At 47.0% G+C, this 12,711-nt stretch overlaps 1 protein-coding gene and 1 pseudogene across 1 annotated transcript; one reads left to right on the plus strand and one right to left on the minus strand.

The window, feature by feature from the left end:
• Positions 1-607: 607 nt before the first annotated feature.
• LOC111750251 (5S ribosomal RNA) lies at positions 608-709 on the plus strand (annotated as a pseudogene).
• Positions 710-3,491: 2,782 nt separating this feature from the next.
• Positions 3,492-12,236, minus strand: PROX2 (prospero homeobox 2). The gene is made up of 5 exons (XM_064291857.1): positions 10,790-12,236; positions 9,491-9,502; positions 6,382-6,483; positions 5,171-5,365; positions 3,492-3,677 (listed from the first exon to the last, which is right to left on the minus strand). Exons 1-5 carry the CDS (start codon positions 12,107-12,109, stop codon positions 3,492-3,494), a joined length of 1,815 nt encoding a protein of 604 aa, XP_064147927.1. The 5' UTR covers positions 12,110-12,236.
• Between the last annotated feature and the right edge of the window lie 475 nt (positions 12,237-12,711).

Raw genomic sequence — 12,711 nt, forward strand, 5'->3', positions numbered from 1 at the left:
TTTGGCTGAAGGTGAACCTCAGTTGTGACTTAAGTACTGAGTTAAAGGGTGTCTGGGGGCCATACTCTTGGGTTTTTTCCAGTCTCAAAAAAAAAAAAATCTCTTTTTTTTTTTTATCAGACCAGTTTTTGTTTTGTTTTGTTTGTGAGTTAGAATTTTGTTCTACATTTTTCTCCAGCTCTGTCCAGTACCTTCTGTTGTGATCCTGGTCAGAGCAGTCAGTGGTGGTAGCCAGGCACAGTTTAGTTGTGCTAGACTCAGTCTGGTGGTGGAGTGTAGAACTTTGTTAAAGAGTACTGTGTTAGTGCTGTTTGCCATTTATGCTTTGCCCTTTCTGATGAAAAGGAAATGGTTCAGATGCTTCTTTGATGCCCAGGTGATGCCTTTGGCCTCTCACTGTATGAATCTGGTTGGGAACCATGTGTTCTATATATGAAGACATGCTTGAAATAAGGGTTGCTAATGTACCTTTTCCCGCATGGAATACCAGTTAACTGCCTGCTTTTAATCTATTATTGGGCATTAACTCCTCAATAGTGCCATGATCATAAACCACATTCCAGGGCCCAGATCCCCAATGAAGGATTAGACAATCTATGCAGTATTTGTCTATGGCCGTACCACCCTGGACACGCCTGATCACATCTGATCTTGGAAGCTAAGCAGGGTTGGGCCTGGTTAGTACTGGGAATACCGGGTGCTGTAGGCTTTTATGCCGCCTCCTGAGAGACTCCTCTCTTTGGGAACTCTGGTGATGTAGTAGTTAAATGCTATGGCTGCTAACCAAGAGGTGGGCAGTTTGAATCCGCCAGATGCTCCTTGGAAACTCTGGGGCAGTTCTACTCTGTCCTATAGGGTCACTATGAGTCGGAATCAACTTCACAGCAGTGAAGTTTTTATGCAGTATCTGACCAGACTGTGAACATGTCCAATTTGGGAGAGAATAACACCCACGTATACCTTAATGGAAAGAATGACCAGACTTTTGGCAATGTGGTGACTGCTAAAAGAACATAATAACCAGCTCAGCTTACACTCAGAATCTGTTCTCAACAAAGAGAGATATACTTGGTAAAAATAGGAAAATATAATAAAATAGAATTCTTCTGTTGGCAGGGCACATATATTTATACATTCTTCTGTGTTTAGCTCAGTGGTTAGGGAACACTTCCTGGAAAGATTGCAACTTACAAAATGTTTTCAGTTTGAGCTCTTGCATTTCAGCCAATTGGTCCCTGGGACAAGGTTCACTGCCCTGGAGGTGCCTTGGCTCTGTCTTTAAAACACACACTAATGAATTTCAGGTGTGGGACAGAAAGTAGGCCGCTCCTTATCAGACCCTCATGTGGACTTGGAGTTGTTTCCTAAGAATTCTTATACAGCTATGCAATGTTGTCACTCTGGAGTGGGTTCTGCTGCTGCCTCCAAACACGGAGAATTGACTGCCCTTGCACGAGGTACTCAGTCCTTGGCTACTTTGAGAACCTAAGTTTGGCAGATTCCCTTGTTTTTGTAAAAAGACATTGTAGGCGAAAATAGGGCTAAGATTGTTCTGAGTACAATTGGATATACTTAAAAATAACCTGAAAAGATTGGTTTGGACTGAGGAGGTTTGTCTTGTTTCTCCTCTCAGCTGCCTGAGGTAAGAGAAAAATTCAAAGAAAATGTCATCTTTCTTACTTTCTTATGTTGATTCATTTGACAATCGTTCAGCAATTTCATTTTTATCTGCTTCAGTTAGCATCCCACCCGAAAAATCATGGAAATGGGGTAGCCGAGTATGGGAACTTGTTTTATGTAGGTGGGGAAGAAATAAGCTAATGAAGTCACCAAAACCCAAAATGAGCCCAGTTGCCATCAAGCTGATTCTAACTCCTGGTGACCCCATGTGTGTCGGGGTAGAACTGTGTCCCATAGGGTTTTCAATGACTGATTTTTCAGAAGTAGATTGCCAGGCCTTTCTTCAGAGGTGCCACTGGGTAGACTCAAACCTTCAACCTTTTGGTTAGCAGCCAAGCACATTAACCATTTGCCCCATCACAGACACCCCTTAGTCAGGACTATGTATGAACCTCCCCTACACACACACACACACACACACACACCCCTACACCTACACCTACCTTTGAAAGGCTTGATTCTGACTAGCTCAGAAAATAGATGCAGTTACTTAGCTTTGCAGCTGTCTTACCTATATGCCCAGAGTGAGTCACAATTTGTGTTGGGCAAGTGAGAAAAAATGTTGATTTCACAAATTCCTTTTCCAGGGAAGATCAGCCGTGGACTGTAATTTCCTCAGGGAGTAGAAGAATTCCCATTTCTCTGTGCAGTGCTGCATTTGCCACAGTTATGCCATTCATCATCTGTGAGGCTATGCAAGGCTCCTGTCTGGACCTCAGTTTCCTCCTTCCTGATTTAAGCAGGCTGGGCCAGATGACCTCCTAAGGTCCTTTCTACCTCTCTCAGTCTGCAGTTCAATTTCTTCTGCAAATATGAGGTTGGGGCAACAACCTGCATTGGTCAACTGGAGAGTATTTGGGTTGTCCAGCTGATAGACATTTCCAGGAGATGAATGTGAATAAATAGCAATGCTCAAGTTTTGCATAAAGTTGTGCAAAAGGACTTACTGAAATGCTCAGCAGGAATCTGGGTAATGAACACTCCTGAGTGTTAGGCAGGGGTTGTCAGATGACAGTGCCCCATCAGTGTGGGGTGCTCACTGGCACAGGGGCCTGTTTGAGATTGTGGGAGGCAGCATGAGGTGCTCCAGCATGTGATCTAGCGTCCCAAAGGTCTTGGGTTCCCCCGTATTCCTTACCATCCCTACCAACCCCAACTCCCTAGCCTTAGAGCCTTTGCTGAGTTACCTCACAGTTCTGAAGCTTCTGCTTGGTGGGTTTTTTAAGTTTGGTAAAAACTTTTTTTTTCTCTTTTTGTTGTGGTGAAAACACACCAAAACTTCTGCCAACACAACAACTGCACATTTACAACTCATTGTGGTCTTAAAAATGAGGATAATATCTGTTTTTCAGGATTGGTGAAAAGCTCAAACATATGTGAAATAGTCTAGCACATAGGTAGAGCTTGATAAATAGGTTACTAAAATCAAAGCAGCAATTTGTAAAAACCAAAAATTAGATAAGCTTATCTGAAAACCAAGGAAGAGAAACTAACATCTATGTAGTAAGTGACATAAGTCCACCACACCTGGAAACAAAGGGGCTGAGACTCCAGTCTTCTTATTCCAAACTGTTATGGTCCCTTTACAATACATCACCAGCACACCAATACACTTAATTGATATATTTTATAAATAAGGCTATGCCTCCGATACTTCTGGAAAAGGAAGTAAATGATCAGAAATAGTAATAGTACCTGTTCGGGGGGTTTCTCTTTGTGCCCTTTTTGTATGACGACAGCTTACTGATTGCCATTTAAGACAGGCCCAGGAACCTGGCCAGTCACCCCTCACATTACCCTCTTGTGGGCTCTTAACTCCGAAACAGCTCCTGGGGATAGCTGGAAGATTTGAATATCTCTGGGATGTCACTGTCCAGTTTCGAAATAATTTTATAAATGGGTTTCTTCCAGGACGGATCTGAGTCTTTCCCTGCGGAGACAGCTCTGAAGAACTCCTGTAATGTCACGCTGGCTATTTCCAAGAAGCAGTCTGGGACCTGCGTTCCCAAAGAGACCCACAAGAAAGAAAAGACGTGATGTTGTGAAGCTCTGCCGTTGCACAGACCTCATTGCCCAATGCCACCTGTTCCTAGGGTGGGGGCTGATACGAGCATCCCTGCTCCATGGGCTCCTAATTTTTGCAGCCCCTGGAGTTCCCTGCTCCCTCATCAAAGACAAACCTTAAGAAGACATCCCAATGAGATCTCCCATCAGGGACATGCCCTTGGTAGGAGGAGTTGATTCCGCTCACTTTGGAGTAACATCCAAAAACTGTGACATTTTTAGTAAGTGGGAAACTGATCTGATTGAAATTAGATGTGTGGTTCACAGATACCTTTAGTATACTTGTCCTTAGCGCCTGATGTGGGAAGCAGTGCCCCCAGGCATACCTCTTCCCACCTTTTGGGGCTAGACCTGAGAGTCTTGGGATCACCTCTGCTTCCAAAGCCAATGAGGACGGCACAAAAGAATCTGGTTCAGGACCCTCACCCAGACTGGCACCATAAATGATGGGTCCTCCCACCAGCCTGGTCTGGTGCTTGCCGCCACTGCATGCCAAACGGCCATCTCCACGGGAAAGACGTGGCAGTGCTACCCTTCCCACACTAGCACTGGCCCCAAAAGCTTCAGAGAGGAGGCACAGCCCGTTTTCCACACTGGTGGGCTTAGGTTTCCGGGCATCATCTGGCTGAGCATCAGACCATTTGAGGCAGCACCTCTTAACTTCCTTGGTGATATCAATGGATAGCTCTTTGTGATCACAGTCAAGTAAGAGAGGCAAGAACGGGAAAGTGTAACCTGTGACCAGACACTCCTGGCTCTGGCAGAGTAAGATGCCAGCCTAACAGAGCAGTCAGGTGCACATGAGAAACAGCGTGTCTCTTGATTAGGAGCTCTTACCAGTGAGCTCAGGCCATGCGCTCCCCCTTTCCCGAAGCTTTGCCTCTAAGGTGCCACTGGTGTGCCTTCAGAGATCCCTGAGGGACCCAAAAGCCTGAGTATTGTTTATGCATTGTCTCCAGAAAGGATTTGAAGTGACTTGCCACCAAAGGCCTACAAATAATACAACTGGTCAAGTGGAAATAAAGATAAGAAACAAATGATGAACAGGAAACAGTTGTACAGAAAACCTAGGCCAAGACTAGCTGCTGCAGTTGAGCACAGCATTTAGTCCTGAGCCTCCTGGCACTACGGCAAAAAGTAAACAAGTTATGCAGCTTGCTCATTAGAGTATCGAGCGTAATGTGGCAGAACACCTGGCAGACTTCTGCTTCAATTTCAGAATGAAGATTTGCTGTATGTCCACTTTGCTGCATCCACCTGTTGCCCAAGAAAGATGCTGAGGCTGTAATCTTTGTGGGCGATATACATACGGATTGGCCTTGGGTTGCCCTGCCTTCTCAGTGACTTACGGACAGACAAAGAGTATCTCTTAAAAACTCCAATCACTACGGGAAGGCACTCATGGGACCCAAGTACATGGTCTTACCTGAAAGTCATTGCCCTTGTTATAGTGCATATTGAGAACACGGAAAAGTTCCGAATCGCGGAGAACCACCAGCATTTTGGGATTTTTGACACCTTCTGAAATTGCTTGCCGGGCAAATTTTTCCGTTTGTATGTAATAAAACTCACGGAAGTTGCTGAACCACTTGATCATTTGGGAGGTGATACAGCGATTGAACTGTACAAACAACAGATCCATCAGGTCAGACATTGGCCACGAGGTGCTTGAAGTCAGAACTGTCAGCTTCCAATTCAACATAGGGGTTAGTAAGAATGGCTTTGCCAACATTAGAGAGGACTTCTCTTAAAAAAAGAAGTCATAGCTATTTTCTAAGACTATTCAGTTATATGTAGAAAAATCTGAATTAGCTACATGCCCCTTAGAAAATAAATGTTTTTTTTTTTGATATGCTAGATTTATGAAGGTTTTTTCCCCCATGAAAAACGTTGCATGATGTGTGACTTTGGGAGGGCCCAAGGTCAAGGCCAGTGTGGTGGCAGCACTGGGGCCTTCTGCCGGGGTGGAGGGCCAAGGGAAGGGGCCAGGGTGTAGGTCAGAGAGCAAGTTATCTGCAACTTGGAGCTGCAGAATGAGTCAGAATCAGAGTTGGCTGCTGGGATCAACCAAGCAACTGAATATGAGGGAAAGACTTGAAAACGTAAAGGGATGATATGGATGCAAAGTATTAACAGCCCCTCAACACCCAGGGTAAAGGAAGGCCTCGGAAACTTTCTACAGGAACAGGCAAGGCCTGGTTCCAGCAATCAGCTGATTTTCCTTATTGTCACATTTGATCCGTATGTAACTTCATTCAGCTTTGAAACACAGGAATCTGGTTGGAAATTTTACAGCGTCAGCCTTTTTATATATAATCTTTCTTTTTCATAGTGTCCCCAGCAAAGACTGAGGACTAGGCCAAAGATACCGTTTACTAGAGTTTCTCCCCTCCCCCACCTTCCCATCCCATGTGTTTCTGGGCATATCTACAGCTCAAAGGTTCAACCTTCCCAGCCCACAGTTATTCGTGGTTATGCATCAGTGTCTCCACCCAGACCTGGAAATTGTACCGATTCCTTCAGCAACACGAAGGGGCACTAAACACATGTGATCCTCTAGGACTTGCCTCATACGGGACAAAACCCACTGTGACATGGGAATTTTGCAGAGGCTGGAACTGAGCCGAGGGACTTTACCTGAACGTCAGGGAAATAGGCCTTCAGGAGGTTGGAGCTGGGGTATCGTGTGAAGAAGAACATTAGTTTGGCCTTCTTCAAGTGACCAGAATTCAGGCCTTCCTGGATTTATCCAATGTCAAGAAAAGTCAACACTTTAAAATGCCAGTTTATAAAATAATTTTATCAAATTATCCAAATAATTGTCCTGTTCCTTGTTTTTTTTTTTTTTTTTTTTCTTTTCTGGCTGAATGGTGTATTTGCTCCACTGTTTGGTCTCTAGCAAGCTTGGTCAGATAAATTTTTCTTTCTGTATGCTGGGTACTATTTGTGCAGAGTAGTTACAGAACTTAAAAAGCATTTGATGTGTAACAGTCATATGGCATATGTGGTTTCAGTTAGTTTGGTGTACTTTGTACGTGTGTGTGCTTTCAGAACCAGATGGGAAGAGATGGCACCTCTACCCCAGATAAACCATTTGGAAACCCCAAGTAAGGATTTACTGTCTCTCTGCCTCAGTTTCCTCAACTGTAAAATGAAAACAGATAACTAGATGGTCTCCATCTTGCACTCATTCTAATAATTGCCTTTACGATGTTTAATCCAGCATCTGACCAGACTCTGACTCCTGGGTTACATTTTGCTTTTGTTCAAAAAGCTTGAACCTCTGAACTGCACCTGCTCTCCATTTGCCTGGCAGAATTTTCTTCCTCCTTCACGTTTCAGCTCAGCTACTCCCTTTGTAACACCTTTTCTGGCGAAATTAGGCCTTCCTTACCCTAAGCTGGAGCCCTGTTGGGACAGTGGTTAAGCGCTCAGCTGTTAACTGAAAGGTTGGCAGTTTGGACCCACCAGCTGCTCCGCAGGAAAAGGTCTGTTTCTGTGAAGACTACAGCCTTGGAAACCCTATGGGGCAGCTCTACTCTGTCCTATAGGGCTGCTATGAGTCAGAATCGACTCAGTGGCAATGGGTTTGGTTTGGCGTTGGTTTACCCTGGGCTACCAAAGCTCTTTGTACAAACCCCTGTTGTAGCAATGAAATTACTGGAATTTTTACTGCATGTTTATCTCCCCACTTAGACTGTGAGCTCCTTGAGTGCAAGGACCTTGTCTTTTCATCTTTGTATTCCCTGTGCCTAGCCCAGTGCTGGGAACATAGTAGGTGCTCAATAAATGTTTGTTGGATGAAGGAATGAGTGAGTGATTAAATAGTCAACCTTAATCCATACACAATACAGACATTATATTCCAAATCCTATCTCATCCTGGGAACCGATTCCTTCCCCTTCAGCAAGTGCAGGGAGTAGGTGACTGCCTCACACCAGGGAGGGAGGGAAATAAGATTCTTACATAAAAGCACGTAGCTGTCCCAGGGCCCATCCTCAGGGCAGGTGAGAAACAGTACAGGAGAGCTGTAGCTTTCAGACAAGGTTTCTTAGTATGATAAAGCCACTTACCCAGAGGAAACCAAACCGTTTACAGTTCTAGCTGGCCCAAGCATCCAGACTGCTACCCAGAAGACCTCACCCCTACCCTCTGCCCTATGGCCTTAGTTCTTGTCGCCTTTGTGAGTTCATAAATGCTGTGGAAACAATCCTGGATTTGGGAGTCAAAAGACTCAGTTTCAAGATTCTGATTTTGCAACCTATTAGCTGTGTGACCTTGATCAAGCCACTTAACTTCTCTGAGCCTCACTTCATTTCTTAAATTTATAGTGGAGCGGTTAAGGGCTCGTGCTTGGCAGTCAGACCCTGAGTTGAATTCTTGCTCTGCACTTGATATCTTGTGACTTTGGGCAAGTTAGTTTGCTTTTCTGTCCCTGCTTCTCAGACACCTGATACTACAGTGGGTGCTAGAGGGCTGGGAGATAATACAAGCCCACAGCACCTTAGTTAAAATGCTGGTTTAGGCTTTCAGAAATCTCTGTTATTTTATAAAGGACATATGGCGTGTGTACCATGTATTAGTTAACACTACAGCAGAGTCTGTGGCAGCCGTCTGTAATCCACTACAATGATATTTCCACAGCAAAATGTATGACTCAGTGGGATGAATGAAGTCTATAAATAGCCTCCAGTGAGTGCAGGTCAGGCTTTGCCACCAAAAAGAGTTGATATCAGTCTTAGAGGAAAAAAATCGTAGGGATTTCCAGAGCTCTTGGGCTTTCAGAATTGTGGCTGCGTGATGGTGGACATGTACCCAGGAACTGCTTGGACTAGTGCCTGCTACTGAGAACATGCTCAGTGCACATCATCTTCATTGTATTTCCTCCTCACACCTGCTCTGCGTGTTTCACAGGGACATCAGGTGAGTGTGAAGGCTCTTTTGCACTTGAAGTCAGCTAGCTCTTAGGTGGCCTTCATGACCCACAGGAATGAACCTCTAATCCTGGAATATAGGCAGCAGAAATGAGGGTGTAGTTGTGGGCCAGGATGCTACTTGGGGCCCCAAATCAATCCACAGGTAGCCAGGTACCTCACCCATGCTGCTAGGCCTGGTGGAGGTTTTCTTAGGAACGGGACCCCAAAACCTCCTGAAGCTCTCTGAGCCCAGTCCTCAGCTCACAAGACAAGATCGAGCAGGTAGTAGGTGCCCAAAAATACTAGCATGCCCCCTCCCTCCACATGCTGGGACGTATAGCAAAGAATCTTTGGGGACTGAGTCTTCTTAAGGTTCTTCTGCCACTACCTGACTTCAGCGGGGAGTGCAGTTGCCTGACAGGAAAACCGATTTATGCAGGCATCTCCCTACCTGCAAGAAGATTCTCTACTGCCTGGAGAGGCCCTGTGAGATGTTCTCAAAATTGGTTTTAAAGTTGCTCACTGTCTTTGGGGAGCCCTGCTGGCACAGTGGTTAAGAGCTCGGCTGCTAACCAAAAGGTCGGCAGTTCCTAACCCACCAGCGCTGCTTGGAAACCCTATGGGGCAGTTCTACCCTGTCCTACAGGGCCGCTATGAGTCGGCAACGTTTTTTTTTTTAACTGGGGGGTGTTTACAACATCAGTGGCCAGCAGGGGGCGCTCAGAGCATTTAGGACACAAGACCAACCCTAGCTGGTAGTAGTGAGCTAGTTCCACCCCCTTGCCCCTCCTCATGGCAGCTTGCCAGGCAGAGGACCCAACAGTTCACACCTGGATGTGCGACTCCACAGACACATGAACCTCTGGGAACCAAATTCTGGGCTGCCCATGAGAAGCTGCAGTGGGAGCATTGCTCGCTAAAAGATGCAACATCCGATATGTGTTCTAAGGAACTTTAGTCCTGCAAGAAGCTTGTTGGAAAAAGGGTTCTTTGGTTATACAGAGTTTGAGGTTGCATACATTCCCTTTTTAGAGCGTCACAGCGGACTTCAGCATGTCAAAGGCTCTGAACAGTCCTGCGGTTAGGAAACTAACCCAAATCTACACAGGATCATTTTTCTTCTAATTCAACAACTATTAATATCCTGAGGGTTAGTCTGGGAAACACTGCTTAAGATAATGGGAACTGACTAAAGCAGAACGGTCCTTGGGTGGTTCGGATGGTTATTGCCCTTGGTTGCTGACGGAAAGGCTGGAGATTTAAGTCCACCCAGAGCAGCCTCTAGAGGAAGACGTGGCCATCTACATCCAATCAGCCGTCCAGAACCCTGCGGAGCGCAGTTCTGTGCTGACACACTCAGGGTCACCGCGAGTCAGAGTTGACTCAGTGGCAGCCATTTTTTTTTAAGAGTTGCAGAGATGATGCAAGAATACCCAGACCAGCCTGGGCTGCTCAGGCTTCACCATGGCGACCTCCTCTCCTTCTACATGCCCAAGCTCCAGCCCTTTCAGCTGCAACTTGGAAGCTGTTCCTTAAACTGAAAGCTTCTTACACCTTCCAACTGCCCTTCCAGGTCTACTCCCTGAGGAAAACTTCCCCTTTCCCGTCTACCCCAGAAGTTTCTGGTCCCTCATATGTTTCCATGATTTATCTAGACAGTGCGGGTTTTTGGCTGTAAAGCTTTGGGGTTGGGAAGTCATGCCTCAGATGAGATCATTCCTTTGACCCTTTTTGCTGAGGTATATGGGCAGCTGACAACCAAATTATGGGACACGTCCTTCCATAGGATATTTATCCTATTTTGGAAGCCCATTTGATTTTAAAAACAAACCTTTAGACCCGAAGGACTAAGTCAGTAAAGGTGGAATCTGATGTGCCACAGGAGAAGATAAGTGAACCTTCCCAGCATCCTTAAATCCCAGAATGTGGTCACCGCTTTCTCAGAAACCTAATGAGGTGTGAACCCCAGGGAAGGAAGACCCAGAAGCAACAAGGAGAAGCCCATCCGGAAGGCAAAGCTATTCCTTATGCCATATTATTACTTGTTCTCTCTTTCTCCTCCCCCAGCTTCCCTGTTTCTCTGGGCAGCGGCAGTGAGAACTTCAGTTACTCATAAAGGATATGTGGACTGAAGAGAAGGAAAGTGTATTGGTGACAGCCTGCAGGCCCTCCTGCTCCATCTTCACGGAGGGAAGGAGGGGCAGATGTTCTAGGCGGGGGGAGGGAAAGGTCAGGGAGTACTGCTGCTGGTTCAAAGCCCACGGTCGCAGTCTGACAGCTCCCCAAGGTCGCAGGGCAGACTCTGAGGAGGGATGACTTCGGGAGGATGGGTCCTGGGAAGGACTGCTGTCCCAATACCCATTGGGTCCATGGCCCATTAGCTGGCTAAGAATCTGATTTTCCTGGATGCAGGAAGGCATAGTTGAGGGACAGTTTGCTGGGGGGTCCTGGTAGGGCTTGGGGATCATTCTTGGAGAGACAGGGTAACTAGGAGAATCTAGGGGCTTGGCCAGTGATAAGCTCCCCAGTGGAACCCCAGCCTGTGGCTGAGCCCTCCTTGGCAAGGTGGTCAGAGGAAGTGGATCTTTGCAGGCACCTCCCTCAGAAGCAGAGGGCTCGCTTCTACCCTGTAGCACTAGCCCCTGGAAGCATCTGCCCAGCTGAGCCAGATGGCCTGGTGGATCCAATAGTACCTTTTGTAATACTGAGTCCACAGCCTGGGACACTGTCCTGGTCAATTCTTCCCTCAGAAACTCCAGCAAAGCCTCTGTTCCAGAAGGAAGGAAACCAGGTTCCTCAGGCTGGTGCTCGACCTCAGACGCTCTGTATTTTTCCACCCCAGAGAGGTCCCTGCTGAAGCCCTGATGGTGGTCACTGTCCATAGTCCAGGGGCTAGACCCATGGCCATTCCTCTGCTTTGCTCTCAGAGGGCCCTTCCCCTTCTCAGAGCCTCCTGGGCCCGAAGCTGGGTCTCCAGGCTCAGTACCCTGCAGAATATGCTCTTGCAGGTGTCTAAGCTGCTGCTTCAGCAGGTGAAGCTGTTCTCTCACGCAGGGGCCCCCCAGCCCCTTCCTGTTGCCCCGGTCCCTAGCAGGGCCTGGCTTCGGGGGTCCTTGCTGCATGGGAAGGCTCTGCTTCCTTTTCCGCTCCCGGGCCTTCTCCGCGCAGCGTGGGCTGTCCCTGGATTGGGTGCTCCCTGGCACCAGAGGGCTAGGGGAGAGGCACATGCCTTGGACAATGGTCTCCACTCTGGCCCTCTTTGCCTGGATATGCTCATCCCAAAACCAGTCAGGGTCAGCGAGGCTGGAGCTGGGGACCTGGCTGCAGGAAAACAGGGAGTCTCTGGCCAGCTTCTGAGGGGATGGGCTCCTCGCATCTTCCATGCAGGGTTCTGCCAGATGGGAGAGGGTCCCAGACTGAGGAGGAAGCAAGATGGAGTTTGGATCCATCCCCTGGCTCCACAGGCACTTGCTCAGAGGCTAAGGGTTTAGTCAGGACTCCGTGAGGGAGCCAGGGGGCTTCAGGAATCCCTGCTCCTAATCTCCTCAGCTGAGCTAGGTGTTCCTCCTCTGCACTTAAAAGGGGGAGAAGCAGCAGCCGCAGAGGGAGAATTCAGACTCTCAGATGCCAGGTGTAAAAACCTCCTGGGCAGACTCCTGAAATTAGAGACAAGAAGAAAACAGAACATGAGACTTTGAGCAGTGCTGTTCAAACCCGAATGTGCACCTGAATCACTTGGATCTTGTTAAGATGCAGATTCCGAGTCAACAGGTCTGGGCTGCATTTCTAACGAGCTGCCAGGTGATTTTTTTTTTTTTTTGCCAGGTGATGCTGCTGCTACTGGTCAGAGTCACACTTTGAGGAGATTTCCAAGAATGATCCTCCAGGGAGAAAGTTCTCCTCCTGTCTGAGCATGACAATAATGATGATAATAAATGCTATTTAGTATTTGCAAGGCACTATGCCAAGAATTTCACATCCTTTACCTCACTGAATTCTTAGACCCGCTCCTTGAAAATGTTGTCATTCTTGTTTCACAGATAATGAAACA

Source organism: Loxodonta africana, chromosome 10 (assembly GCF_030014295.1).
Source record: "Loxodonta africana isolate mLoxAfr1 chromosome 10, mLoxAfr1.hap2, whole genome shotgun sequence".
Taxonomy (NCBI): Eukaryota; Metazoa; Chordata; class Mammalia; order Proboscidea; family Elephantidae; genus Loxodonta; species Loxodonta africana.

Excerpts from the sequence above, each read along its gene's own strand:
- PROX2 (XM_064291857.1), bottom strand. The coding sequence starts at position 12,109 with ATGGATCCAAACTCCATCTTGCTTCCTCCTCAGTCTGGGACCCTCTCC. Across the intron at positions 5,366-6,381 it reads CCTATTTCCCTGACGTTCAG|TTCAATCGCTGTATCACCTC; the intron begins GTAAAGTCCCTC and ends TTGTTTGTACAG. Across the intron at positions 3,678-5,170 it reads ACAAGGGCAATGACTTTCAG|GTCCCAGACTGCTTCTTGGA; the intron begins GTAAGACCATGT and ends TTGGGAACGCAG.